Source organism: Achroia grisella, unplaced genomic scaffold (assembly GCF_030625045.1).
Source record: "Achroia grisella isolate CSIRO2021 unplaced genomic scaffold, CSIRO_AGI_Agris_v1 utg146, whole genome shotgun sequence".
Classification (NCBI taxonomy): Eukaryota; Metazoa; Arthropoda; class Insecta; order Lepidoptera; family Pyralidae; genus Achroia; species Achroia grisella.
In genome coordinates this window covers 2,725,723-2,748,762 of record NW_026712636.1, presented here as the reverse complement: position 1 = coordinate 2,748,762, position 23,040 = coordinate 2,725,723, and the positions used below count along the sequence as shown (strand labels likewise).

At 33.5% G+C, this 23,040-nt stretch overlaps 1 protein-coding gene across 1 annotated transcript; it reads left to right on the top strand.

Annotated features, from left to right (window-relative positions):
- The first annotated feature begins 743 nt into the window (after positions 1 to 743).
- On the top strand, positions 744 to 22,479 carry LOC131855547 (uncharacterized). Its single transcript, XM_059206822.1, has 11 exons — positions 744 to 873; positions 8,052 to 8,243; positions 8,937 to 9,089; positions 10,044 to 10,232; positions 11,582 to 11,642; positions 12,683 to 12,689; positions 17,229 to 17,313; positions 19,567 to 19,734; positions 20,221 to 20,376; positions 21,116 to 21,439; positions 22,375 to 22,479. The coding sequence occupies exons 1-11, from the start codon at positions 814 to 816 to the stop codon at positions 22,477 to 22,479; spliced, it is 1,500 nt and encodes a 499-aa protein (XP_059062805.1). The 5' UTR covers positions 744 to 813.
- Positions 22,480 to 23,040: the final 561 nt, after the last annotated feature.

Below are 23,040 nucleotides of genomic sequence, written 5' to 3'. Positions count from 1 at the left end.
CTCACAGCGACACCTCATCATATCATATAGAACGCTACAGTGACGAGGTGATAACCACCGCGCTACATCTCCACAGAGTATAAGAAAGAACATCTAATCTATAACACTTTTATAAGTTACTAGCTACTCGCTTCGGCTTCGCAAGGGTGTACATGTATTATATATATAAACCTTCCTCTAGAATCACTCTATCTAAAAAAAAACTGCTTCTAAATCCATTGCGTAGTTTTAAAGATTTAAGCATACATAGGGACAGCATGTGTCGCATACACAGCGACAGCGACTTTATATTATACTATGTAATCATGATAGGTTGTTCAAGTAATCATTATACGACTCTAAATGCCTCGGATTGTATAATATCTATTTTATATTTACATTGTAATTTATGTGTGTAAGTACTGTGGGCCCAACTGAAAATTAGCGTTGGAAACTATGTTTCCAGCATTATCCTGAGTTATGGTCCATATTGACTCTGTTTTGTAATTTGTGTAAATTATTGGTTGTATTTTTTGTCATTATTGTTATGTCAAGACGAGAATAAACTTTTATTCCATTTTATAACTTAGCTTTCAATTGTACCTAACTCACTAACTAAAATTCGCTGTTTATATTCATTACATATAGGTAATGAAGTTGCGCGTGGTATCAACGAGTATATATGATAGATCAGTACAATCACAGATAGTCCTCGTTGACTCTACCAATAACATATCTTATCAGTACTCTAGTTTGATATACAGTACCATAGTGTGCACACGTATATTCAGTGTTTCTTTTATTGTAGTCCAATATATTTGTGAATCATCCAAGATGGGGTGTGGCGAATTCCTCGTCAAGTACATATTATTCTTCGTAAATCTATTCTTCGCTGTAAGTATGCAGTTTATATATTAGAATTAGATGTATTTGGAGTTTATTAAAACAACGCTTATCTCACGATAAGGATTTGGTACTTTTTTTAATCGCGAATGGTTTTATCAGACCGTAATTAGGCCTCTTCAGTGTCGGCACACGTTGATCTGTATATACTACTAATGGCCTATGAGCCAGTAGTAGTTCAATGTGACCATTTTTTTTAATGGATGATAATGGTATGGTTCACCCGCCTTTGCTATCGGTTTACGCTGGCGGGGCATGAGATGAGCATGAGGTCAGGTCAGTCAGCCCATATCATTTATCATAAATTCACCAGGCATTTATCACGATGGTTTCCTGGGAGAAGCACGTGGAGGCCAACCTGACATGGTATATTGCTAGCAATGGGGTTATTAGTCCATATTACTAACGATCCCCTTTCCCCAATGTGACCATTATTATGATCGTTAAGTTTGTATTATGAAGCCTAGTGACTATCAATTCATCATCGGTTTCGAGGGTGGATTAAGGAAGGAACCTCATAAACTGTACAAATATCATTTTATAATAGACAACGTCATCTAGTGAGCAGTAGAAAACCGCTTAAATTAAATTTCCTAAATAAGAACTTTAAAGGTATAATGCATAAGCTCTATTTTTATAAAACAAAAAATGATTGCGAGGGTCCAATCAAACCACTCTCGGAACTGCAGAAGTGGGAACTTCATATTACAACTATCTTTATCTTAGAAGTTTTCAACCAGGTAGAAATAATTATAATATGTTCGAGGCCTACTTATGGGAGTAAAAATTTAAATATTAACATTTGGAAGGAATTGTATGCAAAGACGCAATACTACGAGTTTTAGAAGAAGAAGAAGGTATACAAAATTGGTGTATCTTTAGTAACATACACGCGACGCGATTCTGCCGCCATCATCCTAAAACTCAAACAAAAAATCTTAAATTAGAAGAACATTCTAATGATAATTTCTTTATTTGCTTGCTCTATGGTACAGTTTTGGATCTTAATCAATAATAGAAGTACATGACATGCAGCACCCCGTAGAAGTATGCAAATATTGAATCTAAACTTTCGGTCTGTAAAGGGATGGGCCAGGTAGAGAAAAATTGTTAGTAATGGGGTTAGTTGTACAAGTGGTACTTCGCTATTATTTCGTCGACCATACGGTGCCCTCTGGAAAACATAGTTAATTCCCACAGTGGACTGATGGACATTCAATTAACTTCCAATAGTGCCTCGCCAGCGTGACCTATACTGATAGCACAGGCGTTTGCGCATACCAAAAAGACAATGATATAGCCCATTACTTGAATTTATAGAGAATAAACGCCATATATTCCTACTCTATCCCAATACGGAGTTTGTCGTCATCTAGGCTACCTTTCCTACTTCTACTTCAGCCGCCAAGCTACTTGCTCTGTAACCTATGTTTCGGTTTTAGTGTATATTAGGTATGATATTACAGGGTAAGAGGCATGACTTAGTCTTTCCGTCTTTCGAAATGGCAATGCATTACTTAAAATTTATTAGATTTATTAAATAAATTTTTAAACATGATCTAATCATGTTTAGTGCAACTTCTTCAAGCGTTTAGTGATTTACTAATAAACTTTAATTTGATAAGTTGTATCACGGGTGTCCCATGATAAGGTGATGTTGGTGGTGTCCACGTTGATGTATATAGGCGACGGTTACCACTTACCATTACTGTGCCGGCTAGTTTCCCATTTCAATTACATAAGACAAACTAAAACGAACCTCATTTTTAGTCATTCATGTGTAAGAAATTGGCTAATGATTTGGTACCCAAAGAATGTTTGGTGGCTACTTTCTTAAATCTAAGAAAATGTTACAGATCAGAGATTACAGCCAATTTCTTAGCTAGTTTCTGTTGTAATTGACCTTCAGTGTCTGTACATTCATAGTAGTAGGTGTATGTGTTGTATGATCATCATCCTAGTTGCTGCTCAAGCTTGGACGTAAGTAATCGGAGGTACACAGTTTTATTCTACATTGTCAATCAACAGTATACAAGTATATAATAAATATGACGTTGGTCAGCTTAGCTTTTAGGGGCTTAGAAGATGAAAGAACTACGTAATAAAAAACATTTTATACAATGGTATATATACATACACTTTGTCTCATCTTTTATTAGATTTCTTTTACTATTTTAATAATGCTGACTGCAGTCCAGCTGCAGCTGGCCGTCACCAAACCTGAATGAGAGCGTGTGCTATACTAAACACTCAGAAGGACTTACGAAGTGCTTAAAGAATAACTCCTACCAGATCTTTAAAAATTGTAGCTATAGAAAGCACTATCAATTAGCTTTAAAAAACCAAATAGGATGCATAAAACTTAATAATCTTCTTTTTGCGTTGGACCTAACCTAACAATCTGCAGGTTAAATACCTTATGTATATATACATATATACACATATAAATACTCACGTTATGGAGGGTTATGGGTAACCATTTCACAATGGGTATTTTATGGGAATAAGAAGTTATGTTATGGAGGGTTATGGGTAACCATTTCGTAGTCAATGGGCCTTTTATGGAAATGAGAAATTATCTTTAAATGAGTTGAAAATATCTGTTAAATAACTTTTATTGCCTCACTAAACTTAGATCAAATCAAAACTCATTTCGTCATCTAGGACATTTTAGCCGCTTATGAACGTCAAGTTTTTTGTATTAATATTTTTCCCTACAGTCCAATTCATAATACAGAATCAATTGAGAAGAACTGTAAATTCAGTTTATTTATGTACATTGTTTACTATAGATGTGTATATGTCTAACATTAAATGAAAATCTCGTGCATGAACAACAACTGTCATGCACGTTTGTTATTATTTAATCATTTAGAGAGTAAATAGGCTTCGCTTAGTAAATATGATTTAACAGATTAAATGATTACTTGCATGGCTTCGGTACAAAATAATTTATTTCCAAAATCCCGTGCATGAACAACAATTGTCATGTATTTTTTTTTAATTAATCGTTTTGGGAGTAAATAGACTTTGTTCAATGAAAATATTGTAACAGATTAAACGATTACTTGCATGGTTTCAGTGCAAAATATTTTATTACCATTTTACCTTATTTATTATTGTAAAATGTGTTCATAGTATAAATGTAAGTCAGTCATGACGCACCCCTGATAGTGATAATTGAGATTAGGTATGATAAGAGGACTGTAAATACTGTAATATACAGATATTTAAGTGATACAATGTTTTATAAAAAAAACTGGTCGACTAATACATACATAAACACGGCAAACATTGTAATATATAAAAATAAATTCAACTCCAGTTACTGGTAAATGTATGGTATTACAATAAAATAACAACTGCGGTCACTAACATAGCGTAAAAAAAAAAGAAGGTAACAACCTATTGTCAGACCTGCCTACATATTTTTATATATTACATAAAATTGGTAAAACTATTTCGGAGGAGTTTTCTTTCAAGGCAACTTTAGGGATACGAATTTAAATTCGAACCTGTAGCTAATATGCAAACAGAAGAAAAGAAAAATAGAAAACTTATTGAAGAAAAATATTGTTGTATGTTGTATTTTCATTTACAATTTCATATATCTGTACAAATTATACACATACAGACATAAATTTATATCTATATATTACTATTTCAATAAAAATAAGGGTTGATTTTAAAGTTATGTGTATTTTTCAATGCAAAATCATACTATAATAAAAATAAAAAGGTTTGTCAAAAAAATTTTGGGTAGGGTATCATTGAGGGGTATGAAAAAGAGACTTGGGCCGATTCTCAGACCCACCAGATATATACATAAGATATCAAAGAAGTTGGTAAAGCCATTTTGGAGGAATTTGCTAACATTGCGACACAACAATTTTATATCTTAGAATATATAATTCTAGAATATCTATTCTGAATTTAATGAAATATACTACTCGGCACTCAACTCAATTTCTTGAGCACATAAATATACTCGATAAGAAAAAAAGTATTAGTCAGCCGTCACTGCGCTCGACCATATTTTAGGGAGCCCAATGACCCGGCCCACCACGCCGCCACATGTCTGGGCATTTTAGTGAACATGACTATGTAACAGTGGCAATCCGTGAGGAAGTAGCCATTATTATTGCTAAAAGTTGCATATAGATGGCGTGATTGGTATCGATGGAATTCTTCATAGTTTTGCAAACGTTTTAAAAAACAAAACTGTGTTTACAAAAATGTTTAATCAATTTTAAAAGTTATATATACATGTTAAAATGAAATAATGCGTTTAGAAAAGTAATTTTCATATATTTACTCATTTTGTTATTTTCCAGTACTTAATTAATTTAATCAGTGCTAATACGGGGCTCAATGTTTTCAAAATGCTTTCATAGATGGCATTGTTGTCATTTGTATCGGCCTAATTAAATGTCTTTTTTATATTTTCCAACAATAAGCACTTAATATATCATTATTGTAAATTAAACATATAAAAAAATTTTAAGTAAATTAAAAATAGCCGAACAAGCAAGTAATACTATTTCCAATAATACTTATGTATGAAGTGTTGTCATATTAAAAATAAATACATGTATTATCGATTTTTTTGAATAATCGATAACAGGATTTTATTACAGCGCATTATTCGATGATGCTTTTAATGAGTCGTTGTGAACAGTAAATTTTTATTATTTTGTATTATAGCAGTGTTCCGTTTCAAAGAACGGAATATAGTAGTACATTATTAGTGTCGTTGGTTATTTACATTTGTACTAAAAATCGATTACATAATAATTTAAAATATCGAGTACGAATCGTAGTTAGTCTTTGAATACTGGCAAGATTAAAATAGTATTTAAGAAAAAGAGAGAAATCGACCCTAACTCGAATACCATAAAGTAGATTTTCCTTTCTCATTAATATCATAGCAGTTTGTTTTTAACTTGCGTATGACTCTGTGGTATGATGTTTAACGTGTATTGTTATTGTACGGTGCATACATTTCAAAAATTATATTTTAATGTAGGTACATACATTTCTTTCATACATTTCATACATGTCAAAAATTATCTTTTAATGTAGGTACATACATTTCTTTCATACATTTCATACATGTCAAAAATTATCTTTTAATGTAGGTACATACATTTCTTTCATACATTTCATACATTTAAAAAATGAACTTTTTATGTAGGTACATACATTTCTTTCATACATCTCATACATTTCAAAAATTATATTTTAATGTAGGTACATTCATTTCTTTCATACATTTCAAAAATGAACTTTTTATGTAGGTACATACATTTCTTTCATACATCTCATACATTTCAAAAATTATATTTTAATGTAGGTACTTACATTTCATACATGTCAAAAATTATCTTTTAATGTAGGTACATACATTTCTTTCATACATTTCATACATGTCAAAAATTATCTTTTAATGTAGGTACATACATTTCTTTCATACATTTCATACATTTAAAAAATGAACTTTTTATGTAGGTACATACATTTCTTTCATACATCTCATACATTTCAAAAATTATATTTTAATGTAGGTACTTACATTTCATATATGTCAAAAATTATCTTTTAATGTAGGTACATATATTACTTTCATACATTTCAAAAATTATATTTTAATGTAGGTACATACATTTCATACATGTCAAAAATTATCTTTTAATGTAGGTACATTCATTTCTTTCATACATTTCAAAAATGAACTTTTTATGTAGGTACATACATTTCTTTCATACATCTCATACATTTCAAAAATTATATTTTAATGTAGGTACATACATTTCTTTCATACATCAAAGATATTATTATTGTAGATATCGAAAGTTATGTATACAAGTAATTCTGAATATTATCAAGTTCAAAATAAGCACACATTACTGGCTTAGATAATAGAGTAATATTACTTGTAATAAAAACATTTGTGACACCCATATGTATACATATTACATAGTAAGTACTTACGCCCGTGCCGTGAGACTCATCTAAGCGTACAGCGCATGCGCGTCGTGCGGTAACCGCACCGACGGACCAATAGGAGCGCGCCTCTCGCGCATCCAGAAAGTTCGCGACTAATGGACGGTATAGTAGTAAAGCAATGAGTGTTCCAGTGACATCATTATAATATTTTCTCGTTAAGTTTTATTGTAATATACATAATTTCGTACTAAGTAACGTGTTCCCCCGTTACACATTTCTAACGTGTAACGGGCGTGAAAGCGAGACAAACAGACAGAGTTACTTTAGCATTTATAATATTTGTAAGAATATCGCTATTAAAAATAGGGGTTGGTGAAAGACGGGCCAAAATTTAGGCGTGTATGTAACATTATAAATGAATAAAAAATTGTCCATAATACAAAAAAAAAAAAAATTAAGGGTAGGCCACCCCTATGACTTAGGGGTATAAAAAATAGATAACAACCCTACCTCAGACCTAGCAAGTATACATATCAAATTTCATACAAAATTTATATATAAGATATAGCGGAATTCTCATTAGGGAAAAGAGGGGTACATCGTAGAATACATGAGGTATATGTATACCAGTAAATTCATTGTAGCTAAAACTAGTCTCTTACACATAACGATTGAAATAAAAAATCATATAGCCCGATGTTGATACGTACGAGTATAAACGTATCAAAATCGGGCTATACGTATAGCGCAGACGCGTTACAACATATCTTCGTCGAGAGAAAAAAATAGGCATGGAATGTAGAATAAACTATAACATAATATATACATTGGCACATAAGCCATATCTGCAGGGTATCGGCTAACGATATTATACCTACACATTTACATTGAATCTTGAATCGTCCCTAATGAGGTACACGATACAGTTACCTACATATCTTGTATATACCTATCTTTGCAAAACAGATGTCATGTAGACTGAATTGACTGCCATCTATTTTCGTGCTTTGTTACTAAGCACCCACTAGTAATCCGAACTGCTTCAGATCTAGAGACATCTAGCGGCTACGGCGGCGAAATAAAATAGCCCGAAGAATAGCCCGAGTTAGGAAGGAACCATTTTCTTGTATGGGATGGGGTATCTGTATGTAATATTATGTTATCTGTGCTATGTAATATTATCCTTATCTGTGGTTTTACTAATCCTGTGTTTCTTTTTTCAGTTGGCAGGTTTGGCGCTTCTGGGCTTAGGTATTGCAATCCAGTTACAGCTCAATGTAGTGTTAGATACTGTACCGGATCATGGAATCCAAGTAGCCCCCATAAGTGCCATGGTCATTGGCGGTATTGTATTCGTCATAGCCTTTTACGGATGCTGTGGAGCTATCAGAGAGAGCAACTGCATGTTGGTGACTGTAAGTAACATTAATATTATAAAGTGGTAAGGCTAGTATGTTTGTTTGTTCGGGGTAATCTCCGGTTGTACTGATTGGATTAAAAAAAACTATCATTGTTAGAAAGGTATATTATCCTCGAGTGCTATAGGCTATATAATTTACGACCAATAGCAGCGGAGCAACAATGAGAAATGTGGCGAAATATATTCTTGTTATGAATGCTTCTGATGCGTGCGCTGCGTAAATGGTTAAAATTACACAAAAAATATGTATGAAATGGGGAACACTTCCGTTCCCCTTTAAAAGTTCTAAAAAAAAGTCCCCGCCATCGTATGTCTATATTTTAATGATAACTCACTATAACCTTTTTTATGGTAATCAAATTTCTTATAAAAAAAGACATTATTTGCGAAAGTGTTTTCACCAACTAAAACGTGTCGAACAGTTAAACAAATATTGGACCCGTGCGAAGCTGGTGCAGGCTAGTATACAATATAATTAATAGGGTCCTAATACAATATTTGTCAGAACTGTAAAATGAAATTACAGTGCACAGAGCCGTCCTAAAAAATTTTTTATTTCCATGATCATTTTGATATACCTACTTACATACTCGTATATATAGGTGACAATTGTCATTTCTAATCAGGGATGAATCCAAAGCATGTTTTCCAGCTAACATACATAAACATTGTTTCGTTTTTTTTACAGTACGCAATCTGCATGATTATCTTGATGATCCTAAAGATCACACTGGCCAGTTTAATATTCGTTAACATGGACAAAATTATTGCGGAGATTCCACTTCATCTGCAGAACATATTCAGTACAGATGAAATAGCTTTTGGAAATATCCAAGTGGCGGTAAGTAGCGTAGACCCTTTTTACATGTTGGACAGATGTTCCACAGTTTTGCATAAAATCTAAAAACCTCTTATACCTACACACGTTTCAAATATCAAAGTGTTCCCATGCTGGGAAGTAAGGGCATTGTTAGAAATGTTGACTGTTGACCCCAAGACTAGCAATGCACCTTTTTTTCGGATTACTGTAACGTTGTTGGCCGCAGCTGGCCAATACAGCTTCACCAGACGATAGGGGGCGAGTGCAGATGGCGCTCCAAACCTGCGGAAGGACCTATGAAGCGGCTGAAACCAACTCCCGCATAGCGGGTACAACTTTGTAGACTCCTAAGTTAAATTAGCATTTATAGAAAATATTTATAGCGCGTTTAACGTTTTTATGACTATGTTTATCAGAGATAGGCTTTATCAGAGATATTGTACAAAAGATACAACTGTCTCACCTATTTCAGTCACCAAGTTAAGCAAGCAAGCACCAACTTACTTCGTTTACTATAATTTTGTAGTATAGCAGACATATGGAGTATATAAAATGCTTGTCAAATATAACATTAAGCTGTTAAATTCTGATGTATTCCAAAATAAAAACTTATAAATAAAGTATTTGCGCTTTAATACTTAGGAGACTCACATATTACGATAATGTAATTTTAAAATATGTATTAAAATAATAAATTAATAGAACGCCTTGTTGAAATGTAAGAGTAGTAAACTACTGTTATTAGATATTGCTATTCATTTTTAACAGGTTTTGTAAGAGAACAGAGTAGGAGTTTGGAGAGAATTAGGACTATAGAGGAGATTATGATGCATGTACATACGAGAAGTAGAAATTGTACAAAATTGAAAAGTAGTGCTATTCATGTATATTGTCCACAGTTACCACTTCCCATCATAAATAGAAATAGATAGAAGAAATAATGTTTCTGTGACCTTATGAACAGTATACTTTCAGTTTAACTGCTGCGGCACCACTGGGCCTATGGCATACCCCAACCCTTTGAGTCTCCCCGACAGCTGCTGCGCTAACGCTCCCTGCCAGCTTTTAAATTCATACGAGGGCTGCAATGTCAAGCTGACCAATGTTTTCACCACATATGGCATAACGATAGGCATTGTACCACTTGTCATCGCTGCTTTTGAAGTAAGTAATTTTTTAATAGTGTTAAACATTATTATGTTATGCATGAAGATAATATTTTAAGGAAAGTGTTAGATATGAATGTGAATAATTATAAGAATAGAGGAAGGCCGAAATAGAGATGGATGTATTGTGTGAAAGATGATACGGTGAGAAAGGAAGTAAGTAACGAGATGACTTCGAACAGCGATGCATGGACGAGAAAAACATATTACGCCGGCACAAATGAATGGGATAACGAATAAGCAGATGATGTTAAACATATCATCTATGCCAGAAGGAATATAGACAGTTTCAAAAGAGTTAGTGATTGCACGAATAAAAGCTTACGTAACAATAACAAACTGATTTTACCTAAATGTCGTTTGGCTAAAGTTAGTAATTCGTTTTATGGCAATTGCGTAAGGTTTTACAATAAAATACCTGAGTCTGTTATAAATCTGCCAGAAAAAAGATTTAAATGTCAAATAAAACAGTTCCTTTGCAAAAAAGCTTACTATAAAATTGAAGAATTCGTTAACAATAATAATGTTTTTATGGAACAACTTTAAATCTATAGCACTGACAATATTATCTGATTACATTAATAATGAGTGCGTAGCCACTTCTATGTTGATTATCGCATACCTCTTATTTGTTATACTGTAATTATTTATATAAAAAAAACATCTATTAAAAAGAGCAACACACAAGTTTCTTGCTCATTCTTCTTGTGATGAATATGCATTCCGAATGAGTGGTAGAATCAAAATATGACTATTCAAAAGTGCTTGTAATGAGTTTATTTGAATAAATATTATTTCTATATCTATTTATTTATATTTCATATATTACCGAGTGGTAAAGTGTTTGGGATAGAGTCGCAGTATTCTGCCCCAATTGCATAATGCACAATACGCTTATGTAGAGGGATATTGTGCTAAAATTAGAGACTTATTGACAACATATTGACTTTGCGGCGAGACATTGCATCTCTGTGCTGTTTCTACCGCATATATCACAGAAAGTGTTGAGGAATGTCGCTATCAAACTACCGGCCAGAAACTAAAGTACCATCCTACTCATCTTTTTTTTTTGACTACTGTAATGCTGTTGGCCGCAGCTGGCCTTTACAGCTTCATCGGACGACAGGGAGTGAGTGCAGATGGCACTCCAAACCCTCGGAAGGACTTATGGAGCGGCTGAAGGCCAACTCTCGCCTCACGGATACGACTTTAGTCTGAGTGCACCGCTAAGGGTTGAAACCTCGTCTCAGGCCGTCGTAATTTCGATCCCCGTTTGAATCTTGAATCCCCGTTTGACCTGGGGCACCGGTCTGGTATTTTATTAATGTGATTTTATTTTCGTTTCAGCTGGTGGCAGTGGTATTCAGTCTTTGCCTTGCAAATCATGCCCGCAACAAACACAGAAGGAGCCATTACTGATTTCTCATGGCTCATGGACTTGAGTATGGTTGTAAAAACAATACAGGATCATTAAAAGTATACCAAGTAGAAAACCAAGTGTTTATGAAACTGAACAATATTCTCCAAGAAATAAAGTCCAAAATTTAAAATTTTCTATAAAAACCGTTCTCACGTTTCTTTTTCTTATTCAAATTTCCACTTTATTTCTAGGTGAAAATGGTTAAACTTTATGTGGCATCCACCGGGTTTTTGACTTGGTATTCTCCTTACTACAATCCCTGTATAAAAAGGATAAGAATAATTAATTAAAATAGAGAAACAATTGTACGTTATCTACATACAAACGAGAAGCAGTTTTACACATTACAGTATAACAACAATAAGTCATCACAGTTATTGTCAATTAAGGGGGCATTACATTAACAAATATGGAATTAAATTTCTGGACATGTGTGTTACACTAACAAATGTTGGTTTCAAATTTTGAACCATATGTGTGTTTGATGTCCGGATTAGAAATAAAAACATCTAACTACATTAGTCAATAATTTATGCAAGGTTATTAATAAACCTGTAACTGAAGATGTTAAAAATAGAGACGTCAATGAATGAAGTAATTAATAAATAGAGCATATTCTAGATTAATAGATAGGATAGTTATTATTGGAAATATACAACCAGTAAATTCATAAATTAATGTTAATACATTATATATTTTTATTTGATCGTGTGGTGCTCCCTTCAAACCATATTTTAAAATCAAAGTTTAGGTTTTAATGATTTTTATATAAAATATAACTTTAAGTTATTTAAAAGTGTATTTATTTTTTAAGTTAAATTTAATGTAATAAATTGGGTCCTGACACGAAAACAAATCCTTTATTTAAATACACTAAGCGTGTTAAAACTGAACAAATTATATCAATAATTTGTATTAAACGAAATAGTTTAAAAAAGTGTTTATTTTTGTAAAAGTTTTGTTCTGAGATAGCCTGTAATAAAAAGGTTTGACGGTAAATCATGAGTTTATTTTTTTTCACTTTTTAGCATCAATGTAACTTGTAGGATTGTTATAGTCTACAAGCTAGGGAATTCCTTTTTCTTTAAGATGTAGGATTAACTTATATACATATAATCTTGCAAATATAAATATTAAATAAGTAAGTTTGTAAATAGGAATGGATGTTTGTTACTTTTTCTCCCAAAAACTACAAAACGGATTTTGATTTTTTTTATACCACGTAGATGGCAAAAAACATACGGCCCATCTGATGGTAAACGGTTACCGCAGCCTGAACACCTGAAACACCAGGGGTGATAAGTGCGCGTTGCCGACCCTTAAGAAACCTTAATATACCCTTCTTAAAAACCCCATGCTATAGTTTCGTGAGAAAACCACGGCAAGCAGTTCATTCCACAATCTACGTGTACGCAGGAGGAAGCTCCTCTGAAACCACTTAGGTTCCAGCATGTGGGGATAAATTCCCTGTCGATGGCGAGCGGTGCGATGGTAAAAGGTAGCCGTAGGCATCATGACAAACAATTCTTCAGAACACAGTCCGTTGTATATTCGGTCGAACACACAAAGCGATGCGAAGTGTCGCCTCAAGCGAATTGATAAAACTGTACAGTAATATAGCTTATACATCAAAATAACATATATAATTTAAAAATATATTACGTAGTTAATTTTAAACTTTCGTGTTTAATATACATTATTTAAATTATTAACCGTGGAATTCAGTCATAAATAAATTCAAGCAAAGTTCAGTAGCATCAATAGTCAATAAGTGTACGGATACCGTGAGTGCTGTGTGTCGCGAACTTTCGTTAAACAACCTAGTGACGGTAGATGAAGAAAAAACTGCTGTCACCTATCTACATTGACATCGCTGTTACTCCAGTCAGCTCGTGACCACGGCTAGTGCAACCTAGTCGAAACGTCGAGAGAGGTAAATACCTTTATTTGCCATAAAATTATTCGTGTTAAGACCCGGTTAATAATTTAAATAATGTATATATTACGTAAATTGGATTAAAAATGATGAATGTCAAGTAAGTGTGATGCAGACGAAAAAATTGTGTCTGTCTATTTTGATGCCTTTTCACCGTTAAAACCACTGAGTAGATCTTAATGAATTTTAACATGAAGATAGGTCGTAACACAGGTACGGTAATAACTTATTCTGCTAGCTCGCTATTCATATACCTCCCCATCTACAATTATACCCTATTTTACAATAGGCTACATCTGTGGATCCATACGTGAATTTCTACCCTGGGATTAGATGAAGCTATGTTAATTGTACAGAGTTATCAATTTATTTATAATGGATATTAGCTAAGCGCGATTTCTGCTCATCCATATTCTATTCTATTGTATTGTATTGGTCGAAATATTCTATAATGTGTACTCCTTGAAAGTGTCGACAGTAAGATGTTGTGTAGCAAATCTGGGCAATTAAGTATATTAAGTATCAAACTTAATATACTTAATTGCCCAGATTCATCGTCACACACAGCGGCCTGCGTCGCGACACGACAGAAGTGCCCTCAACATTTCCATTAAATCTTTCCTAACGAGACAAATAATACAACATTTTTGGTGTTTGTTTTATACAAAAACATCCCCAAATATGGCACTAGTTCTGAAGCTGTTATTATGGATGATGATGAATGCACTGCGGTAACGGTTTACGCGGGCGGATCACTAGTGGAGAATAATAAGATGAGCATGAGGTCAGGTCAGTTAACTCAACGTGACAAATTCACCAGGAATTTATCGTGATAGTTTCCAAGATAAACCGCGTGGAAATCAACCTGATATGGTGTCCGCAGTTGGTCTTTACAGCTTCACCGAACGATACGGAGCGAGTGGAGATGCCACTCCAAACCGTCAGAAGGACTTATGGAGCGGTTGAAGGTCTAGTCCTACCTGACTGATACAACTTTCGTTTGAGGGCACCTCTAGGAGTTTGGCAGTCGTTAAATTGGAGCAGAAGTGGAGAAATATTATATATTAAGATAAAACATTGTTTTACTGGAATTACTAAAATTATAAATACCATTATTTTATCTGTTTACGATAAGTACATAAAACATTCATTAAATTATATCCATTATCTAATATCCGGTAAAATGTATTATCAGGAGGATTCAATCACTACGTCACACATATAGTCAAAGTGTGGGAGGTTCCTGTAGTTCGCGACATTTCATTTTAAATTTCTATATGAACAGAACAGATTTCTATATGATACATATATTAAATTTGATTCATACAACGAAAATAGGTAAATTATCAAAGTATGTGACGTCAAACTATAGAAGGGGGAGAGGTCTGACAAACGACGAAGTTCGTGTTTTTTTAACTTATGGTTGGACTGATGATGGTAACGATGTACCTATATTAAATGATTAGATAAATTAAATATCATCGACCTGTTGAATTATAGATTAATTATAAATGTACTCGTATCTTGAAATGTATAATCGGAATCTGCTAATCCGGTAGATATATAAAATATTTACATATTCATATACAAAATATGATCTTGATATGTCTACGTTTGACTGTGAATATTTTAATGGAGCTAACCAATTGTCATCTTTTCAATGAATTTTGGTTTGTATCGATGTATACATCATTGGAGAGTCGGTCAGATATATATATATATATATATATATATATATACATGAGGATATTGCATGTTGACAAGTTACGAAGTCACGATCATTAAGGTCCATGTTAGGGAATAGAAACTCCTAAACCATATCGTTCCTAAAATAGAATAGTATAGAAATCATTTATTCAAATAAACTTACATTGACCGCTCCTTCGGAGAGCTGTCTCATCACAAGAAGAACGAGCAAGAAACTTGCGTGTTGCTCTTTTAAATATTTTTTTTCTTTATTACATTTTTAAGTTTATGTGTGTGAATACAAACTACCAATTAGCACTAATTCAAATAAATACTCAAAATTCTCAAATAAAATTTAAAAACGCAACCTAAAAAAGCAATCGTTTTTTAGATTCAATGTAGATATAACTTTTAAAGATTATGTGGCCATCAAGAACGTTCCCTAATTTTTTTGCTTTATTATTACCTCTTCTAAACAAGTATCTAAAATTTTACGACAGGATAGTTAAATTGAATTTTTGGGATACTTCTTTAGTACCCAAAAGCCAAAATTTAGATTTGTATTTGTTAGAGAATCGTTTAACAATGTTAACAAATGAACATCGTCAATAATATTTGCAGTTTAAATTTATATTATGCAGAACCTATATAACATTTCAATGAGAAGCGTACCTAATACAAAGCCTTGGGAAACCCCACCCTTTATGGGGAGGATTCCTAATATGAGCTATCGCTATTACGTAGCTTTACGGACTGCCAATCAGTTACTACAGTAACTACTAAACTATTTGAATGTGTATGAAATCCATTATATGACTGCTTGGAAAGAAATAACGGGATGTGAAGGCTGTACAAAGCACGGGTGAATGTAAGGAGTTCAAAACCATGACGAGAACCAAACCACGTTCATCATCCTGATCAGTAAGTATATTAATATCAAAATATGCTGTGACAGTACTTGGCATTTTACCAAATCCAGATTGAACAAACGGCAACAAACCAACACCAATAACGTAGTTTATTAGCTGGGCATTTAGTCTTTTCTAGTTATACGTGAACTTATAAAAATTACGGGATCTTACCACGTTTTATGTATTATTATTGAGATCCCGATATTTCGGAGTTTTACAACCGCCATAATCACGGGTAAACTGAAGAGAAGCGGGTAAACGCTAAATAAATTAATTTAATTGCAGCATATTCGTTTGTTGCTATATACTATTGACACTAGCTCGATACTCATATCGGTAAACTCTACTCTCTCTATCTTCACATGCAGAGTATAAAATACAATACTATGCAATAGTTCTGGGATTAAAGATTTTACTTATTTGATATTTATTTACATTTCGCCCAATTTACAATATCAATGAGCGAAGCGCGGAGCGATCTTAGAGATCAGATTTGCACTCTTTGTAACGATAGTCCTCCACTAAAAAAAATCGGATCGGTTTTTAAGAATAAACGCGCTTCAACAAAATCCATTAAGTAGTTCTTTACTTAATTAAGTAAGGAACTACTTAATGAATTTTGTTAATACTTTAAATTAAAACAGTTTATACATTAGAATAATACATAGGTTTTAATTTAAAACTAGATTTGTTACCGGTATACACCAAGTTACATATTGAGCGAAGCGCGTTCATTCTTAAAAACCGATACGATTTTTTTTTAGTGGAGGACGATGGAGGTCTGAAGGTCGACCTACATGAAAGAACAACGGATGTTTCCGTCAAAGTAAACTTTCTTCTTTATATTTCTAGAAAGGGGCTTTACGACGCATATAGACTTAAAATTATCTGTATCATATAACAATGCTTTACTCGATCGATATTCGATATAAATATATGTGATAGTTATCTCTATAATTGGCCGATAACCTATCACGACTGTATGTTGCCATAAAATAAGTGTAAATTCATTAGTATACACTACCGATCTCTCATTAATAGTTGTTACAAGGTTTACAAACAAGGACTCAAAATGTGTCGATCGATTGCGAAATACACATTGTTTATTGTGAATTTACTATTTGCCGTGAGTATCATTTAAGTGTTTTATTGTAATAAATTTTGTTTTAATTATTCACTACTATCTAAAATGTATAGTCTATGTGTTACTCTGATGTATAAGCTATATTACTCTATAGTTTCATCAATATCATTTCAGTAGTTTTTACGTGATAGAGTAACAAACATCCATCCATCTATCCATCCATACTCACAAATTTTCGCATTTATAATTTTAATAAGATTCATTAATTTAGTGGGATTTAAATAGATAAATAGATAAAGTGGTCCTGAATATGGCAATGAAATTACTGGTTATAGACAAGTTGTAAATTTTTGGATTACGGTGTAATTTTCAGGATCAGGAACAGCAACTTATGAGGGTTCTTAAAATTTATTTTCGTTTTTTTTGCATAATTTACACATCGCACAAGTCAATATAAACAATTATGAGTTTGGTATTATTTTTAAGTTTTCCCAATTTTACTGCATTGTCTGTCATTCATTATTCCCGTATTCTTAACGTATGTAGAGCATAGATGCCACGACCTTTTTTTTGGTCAATTGCATGGGTTTCCAGTTTCATAAGAAAAAAAAGAAGTTAAAAAAACGAACTGTAATTTTAAAAAGTTACTAGTATTAATTTGATTGTACTCGTTATATCGTAAATTTCTGTTCGAATTAAAAAAAACTTTTGGTGTTAAATAGATAGTACCTAGATAGCAATTGTACAATCACGCTAAAACCAATATGTGGCATAGATAAAGTTGTGCGGGTCTACTAGTCAGTTATATACCTGAGATTTTACTATAGGAAGACTATAAGTCGTCTGGGTGGATACCTCATCTCACCTTTTTCAGCCGCCAAGCAGCTCGCTTTGTAAGCTGTTTCGGTTGTAGAATGCAATTATGCAGTTATATTACAGGATAAGAGGCATGGCATATTAATCAGCTGGAATTCCTGGACACAAGAGTGTTTTTTTAATGTATGAGAATGGTGCACCCACCTGCTCTAACGGTTTACTTTCCCGAGCAACAGTGGAGCATGATGAGCGTGAGGTCAGGTCAGTTAGCCCATCGTGACAAATTCACCGAATTTACAATAATTTTGTTATAATTTATGGGCAATGGGGTTAATAAGTCTACATTATTAACAATGCCCATTACCCCACGTATGAGTGGTATCACGTGATAACATGATATCCGTGGTTCATGTATTGCGACAGTTTCCACTTACCATTAGGTGGTCGTCAGTTTGCTTATACCTATTGTTAATACTCATACTTGTATTAACATCGCATACAGCTATGACGCGCACGTCATGCTACTGGGGCTGTGCGCCGTGCAATATTGTGCATCTGTGGCGCATTGCGTTTGCGCGGGAAAATAAAAAAGATTTCTTCAGCAGACATACTGATCTGTTGTGTTGTTCATTGTTAATTATTGTACTTAATTCTTAATAGCTTTATATATTTGTAATTTACTTTTAATTCAATATCGTACTAATTATAAACGCAGAAGTTTGTGAATGTGTATGGATGTTAGTTACTAGTTATTTTTAAAGTTTCGTGTTTAAGATACATTAAATACCTTTATTTATACATCTATACATATAAATAAAATTGGAGTGTCTGTTTGTAAAATTAAAATAACCGTTTTTTACTACATGCATATGAATATAAATACGGTACACACATTAATATAACATTATTTACAATTTTTGTATTTTGACGGGACTTTTATTGGCAGGTAGTTGATGTAATAAAGCATAACTTCACTTTATTTTTCTAAAATAAAAGTAGCCTAACTTTTATTTTAGAAAAATAAAGTGAAATTCCATGCGGACGAAGTCGCAGGATCAGCTAGTTTGTCATAAAATTATTCGTGTTAAGACCTAGTTAATAATATGAATTATGATGTTTGCTAGTCTTACACGCTGATGATTGATTACTGAATGAACTTTAATGAAACTTTACAATAACATAGCTTCCACAAGAAATTAATATAGTTACGTTATTATGATAAATAATGACGGTTTTATTTATAGAATACAATAGAAAATTCTTTATTCAAATAAACTTAATTTAAGCACTTTTAAATAGTCATAATATTTTTTTGAATCTACCGCTCATTCGGAAAGCTATCTCATCACAAGAAGATATAGCCTTACTTAGGCTATAAATTTAAAGCAGATAAAACTACGGGAACAGCTAGTACTATCTATGTGTACAACAATATGAGTAAAAATACTGCCCCTAAAAACACCTGTATATTTTTTTCAGTTGGCCGGCTTAGTGCTTATTGCCTTCGGAATAGTGGTCGTAATAGCAGTACCCGATGAGATTAAAGCAGCGTCTATACCGTTCTTTGTATTTGGCGGCATTATATTCCTGATCGCGTTCTGTGGATGCTGCGGGGCCATTACCGAGTCAAAATGCTTGCTTATTTTGGTGAGAATTAATATTTATACATATACATATAATTAAATTACTTATATTTTAGTTCTCCTTAGTCTTATTATAATCTCTTCTCCTACTCAAATTACTTATATTTTAGTTCTCCATAGTCTTATTATAATCTCTTCTCCTACTCAAATTACTTATATTTTAGTTCTCTATAGTCTTATTATAATCTCTTCTCCTACTCAAATTACTTATATTTTAGTTCTCCATAGTCTTATTATAATCTCTTCCCCTACTCAAATTACTTATATTTTAGTTCTCCGTAGTCTTATTATAATCTCTTCCCCTACTCAAATTACTTATATTTTAGTTCTCCATAGTCTTATTATAATCTCTTCTCCTACTCAAATTACTTATATTTTAGTTCTCCAGTAGTCTTATTATAATCTCTTCCCCTACTCAAATTACTTATATTTTAGTTCTCCATAGTCTTATTATAATCTCTTCTCCTACTCAAATTACTTATGTTTTTAGTTCTCCATAGTCATGGCAGTACTGGCTGCATTGAAGATAGTTACAGTGGTAATGTTTGCAAATGTAGTAAACAGAGGCCACGACGCAATAGAAGACAGGATTGTGAAAAATTTCGGCGAAACTGTAAATCCTGAAATGCACATTTTCGAATTTGTTGTGAGTATTTTTTTTTATGGATTACATGGTGCACCCGCTTGTGTTAACGGTTTACGCTTGTAGAAACCAGTGAAGGATGATAATAGGAGCAGTTTGTCCATCGTGACAAATTCACCAGGACTTTATCGTGATGGCTTCCAAGGGGAATCCAAGTGGATGTTTAGCCGACATTTCTAAAAATCCCCTTCCCTTTGTTCTTCCTTCTGTGCACCTACATATATATTTTTTGTATATGATAATGAAATGGTGCACTCGCCTGCGCTAACGGTTTACGTTGGCGAGGCGCCAGTGGAGGATGATAGGATGAGCATGAAGTCAGGTTAGTTTTTCCTGACAAATTCACCAGGGGAATCCGAGTGAAGGTTAAGCCGATATGGTACACTACTACAAATAGGTTTATCAGTCCACATTACCAAAAACTCCTTCCCCCTGTTCATGTATTTTTTTATATGATAATGAAATGGTGCCTGCGCTAACGGTCTACGCTGGCGGGGCACCAGTGGAGGATGATAACATGAGTAGGAGTCAGGTCAGTTTGCCTATCGTGCCAAATTCACTAGGTTTCATCATGATGGCTTCCAAGAGGAATCCGAGTGGATGTTAAGCAGACAGGGTTGCTAGCAATGGAGTCAAGAATCTACATTACTAACGATCTGCCTTCCCCTTGTTTATGTATTCAAGTTGAAGACCTATCAGCTTATCACAATTTCAATTAAATGGACACTAATATTTCCTCCAGTTCACCTGCTGCGGCACCAACGGATCCATCTCTTACGATAACAGACCTCTATATGAGGAATACCTACCGCCTACATGCTGTAGGCTAGACAGCGAGCTTTGGCCCGGTCTGGACAATATAGACGATATAAGAGGAACGCTGAGTGCTATCATGGAGAGATACGAATTCATCAATGATATCGATTTTGAGGATATAGACCTGACAGAGTATCAGTGCTCCAGAGAGGACGCGGTAACAGACGGATGTGTGGACTCTGTTACTAATTTCACAAAGCGATACAGTAATATTGTAATATATGTCTTCGTAGGAATAATATGTGTAGAAGTGAGTATGTTTTATAATGATAATAAAAATAATAATCTCAGGACAATTCACACAGCGCTATCTAGTCCCAAGTTAAGCTAGCTAAAGCTTGTGTTATGGGAACTAGTTAACATTTTTTTCGTAAATACATACAAATTACATATATATAGAAAACACCCAGACCACTACAAACAATCATCATGAAAAAAGATGGTTGTACCGTGCGAGGAATTGAACCCACGACCATCGGTAGTAAAGCGATGGCTAAACCGCTAAACCACCGAGGCCGTCAAGTAAAATAATTTTAGTAAACCGCTTCAGTTTTTCCACCTAGTGAGTAGTAGACAAATTGTTAAAAATTCGTAGATAGGAACTTTTAGAGTTATAGTGCAGAAGGTCTATTGTTATCAATGTTTTTATATGTTGTTTAATAGAAGTTTTTAGTTGAGACAAAATGATTAATGAAATTATACTATCTTGGGGACCATTTGATATGCGCCCCGTATCTAAATAGTTACTGTTGGTTATCGGTGACAAAAGTTATTCACTGCTGTATATCCACTGTATTTGTATTTGAATTAAAAATAACTAAAATCAAAAGTTGCTAGTATTTGGGTCAGATAGACCACTCGGAGCCGGGGTGGAATACAGATATGAACTTTTAACTTTTTGTCCGAACCAATACGATATTGAAAGCTTCCAGAAAAGAGTTTATTCCTTTTTAAAAGGCCGGCAAAGCACTTGCAATTCCCCTATTGTTGCGGGTGCTCATGGGCGGCAGTAATGACTTACCATCAAGTGAGCCGCAAGCTCGTTTGTCCCTGTGCTAATATTATAAAAAAAATATATAATTTAATAAAAAAAAGCTTCCACATGTTAAAAAAAGACAACCTCCCTCTACTCCACTGAATGTGAATATTGAACTTTGACGTTTACTTTTTAAACGATATTCTAAGGGTGGATTTCACCAATCACACCATAAACCAAGTTCAAGCAATCGCACCAAGTTCAAGGAAACGGAGTTCAGCGTAAACTCGAAAAAAAGATCGACGTTGATCTAGTTTTACTTTAAATAAAATTCACCAGAATTATATAGATCTCGTTTACCAAAACAAAAGTTTAGATTTTCATTCGTTCAGTGTTACACAATCATAATATAATATTTGATGCAATGAGTAATTTATCAAAAATAATTTTAAGAAATATTTGCAATTCAATCATGTGATAATTAGGATAAGATTTTTAGTTTTTAATTTAATAAGTACTGTAGACTACAAAATATATAATAACAACCTTTACCTATAAACAAGGTAAAACATTATTTTAGTGAGGAAGCTGCTTTAAACACGTTTAAAGAGGTAACTGTAGGAAATTGGGCGTTCAGAATTTGTAAACGTGTTTAGCGAAATTTTTAGTGGTGAAATGCAAAATGGCGCTTTGAACATGTATAAACGATTTAATCGCGTTCAGGTCGAACTAAACGCGATCAGTTTTTTTGGTGAAATCCAACCTAATTCATCCAAGTATACTTTGTAAAGACTCGTTTATCAGACGGGCCGTATGCTAGTCACCATCGTTGTGTAAATAAATAATGGGTACCTTTGTCCACCTATTTCAGCCAA

What these genes read in the sequence shown, in the direction of transcription:
- LOC131855547 (XM_059206822.1), top strand. Translation starts at nt 814, where the DNA reads ATGGGGTGTGGCGAATTCCTCGTCAAGTACATATTATTCTTCGTAAAT. An exon ending in TTGGAAATATCCAAGTGGCG is followed by an intron (nt 9,090 to 10,043) that starts GTAAGTAGCGTA and finishes GTATACTTTCAG; the next exon opens with TTTAACTGCTGCGGCACCAC. An exon ending in TAGGAATAATATGTGTAGAA is followed by an intron (nt 21,440 to 22,374) that starts GTGAGTATGTTT and finishes CGATATTCTAAG; the next exon opens with GGTGGATTTCACCAATCACA.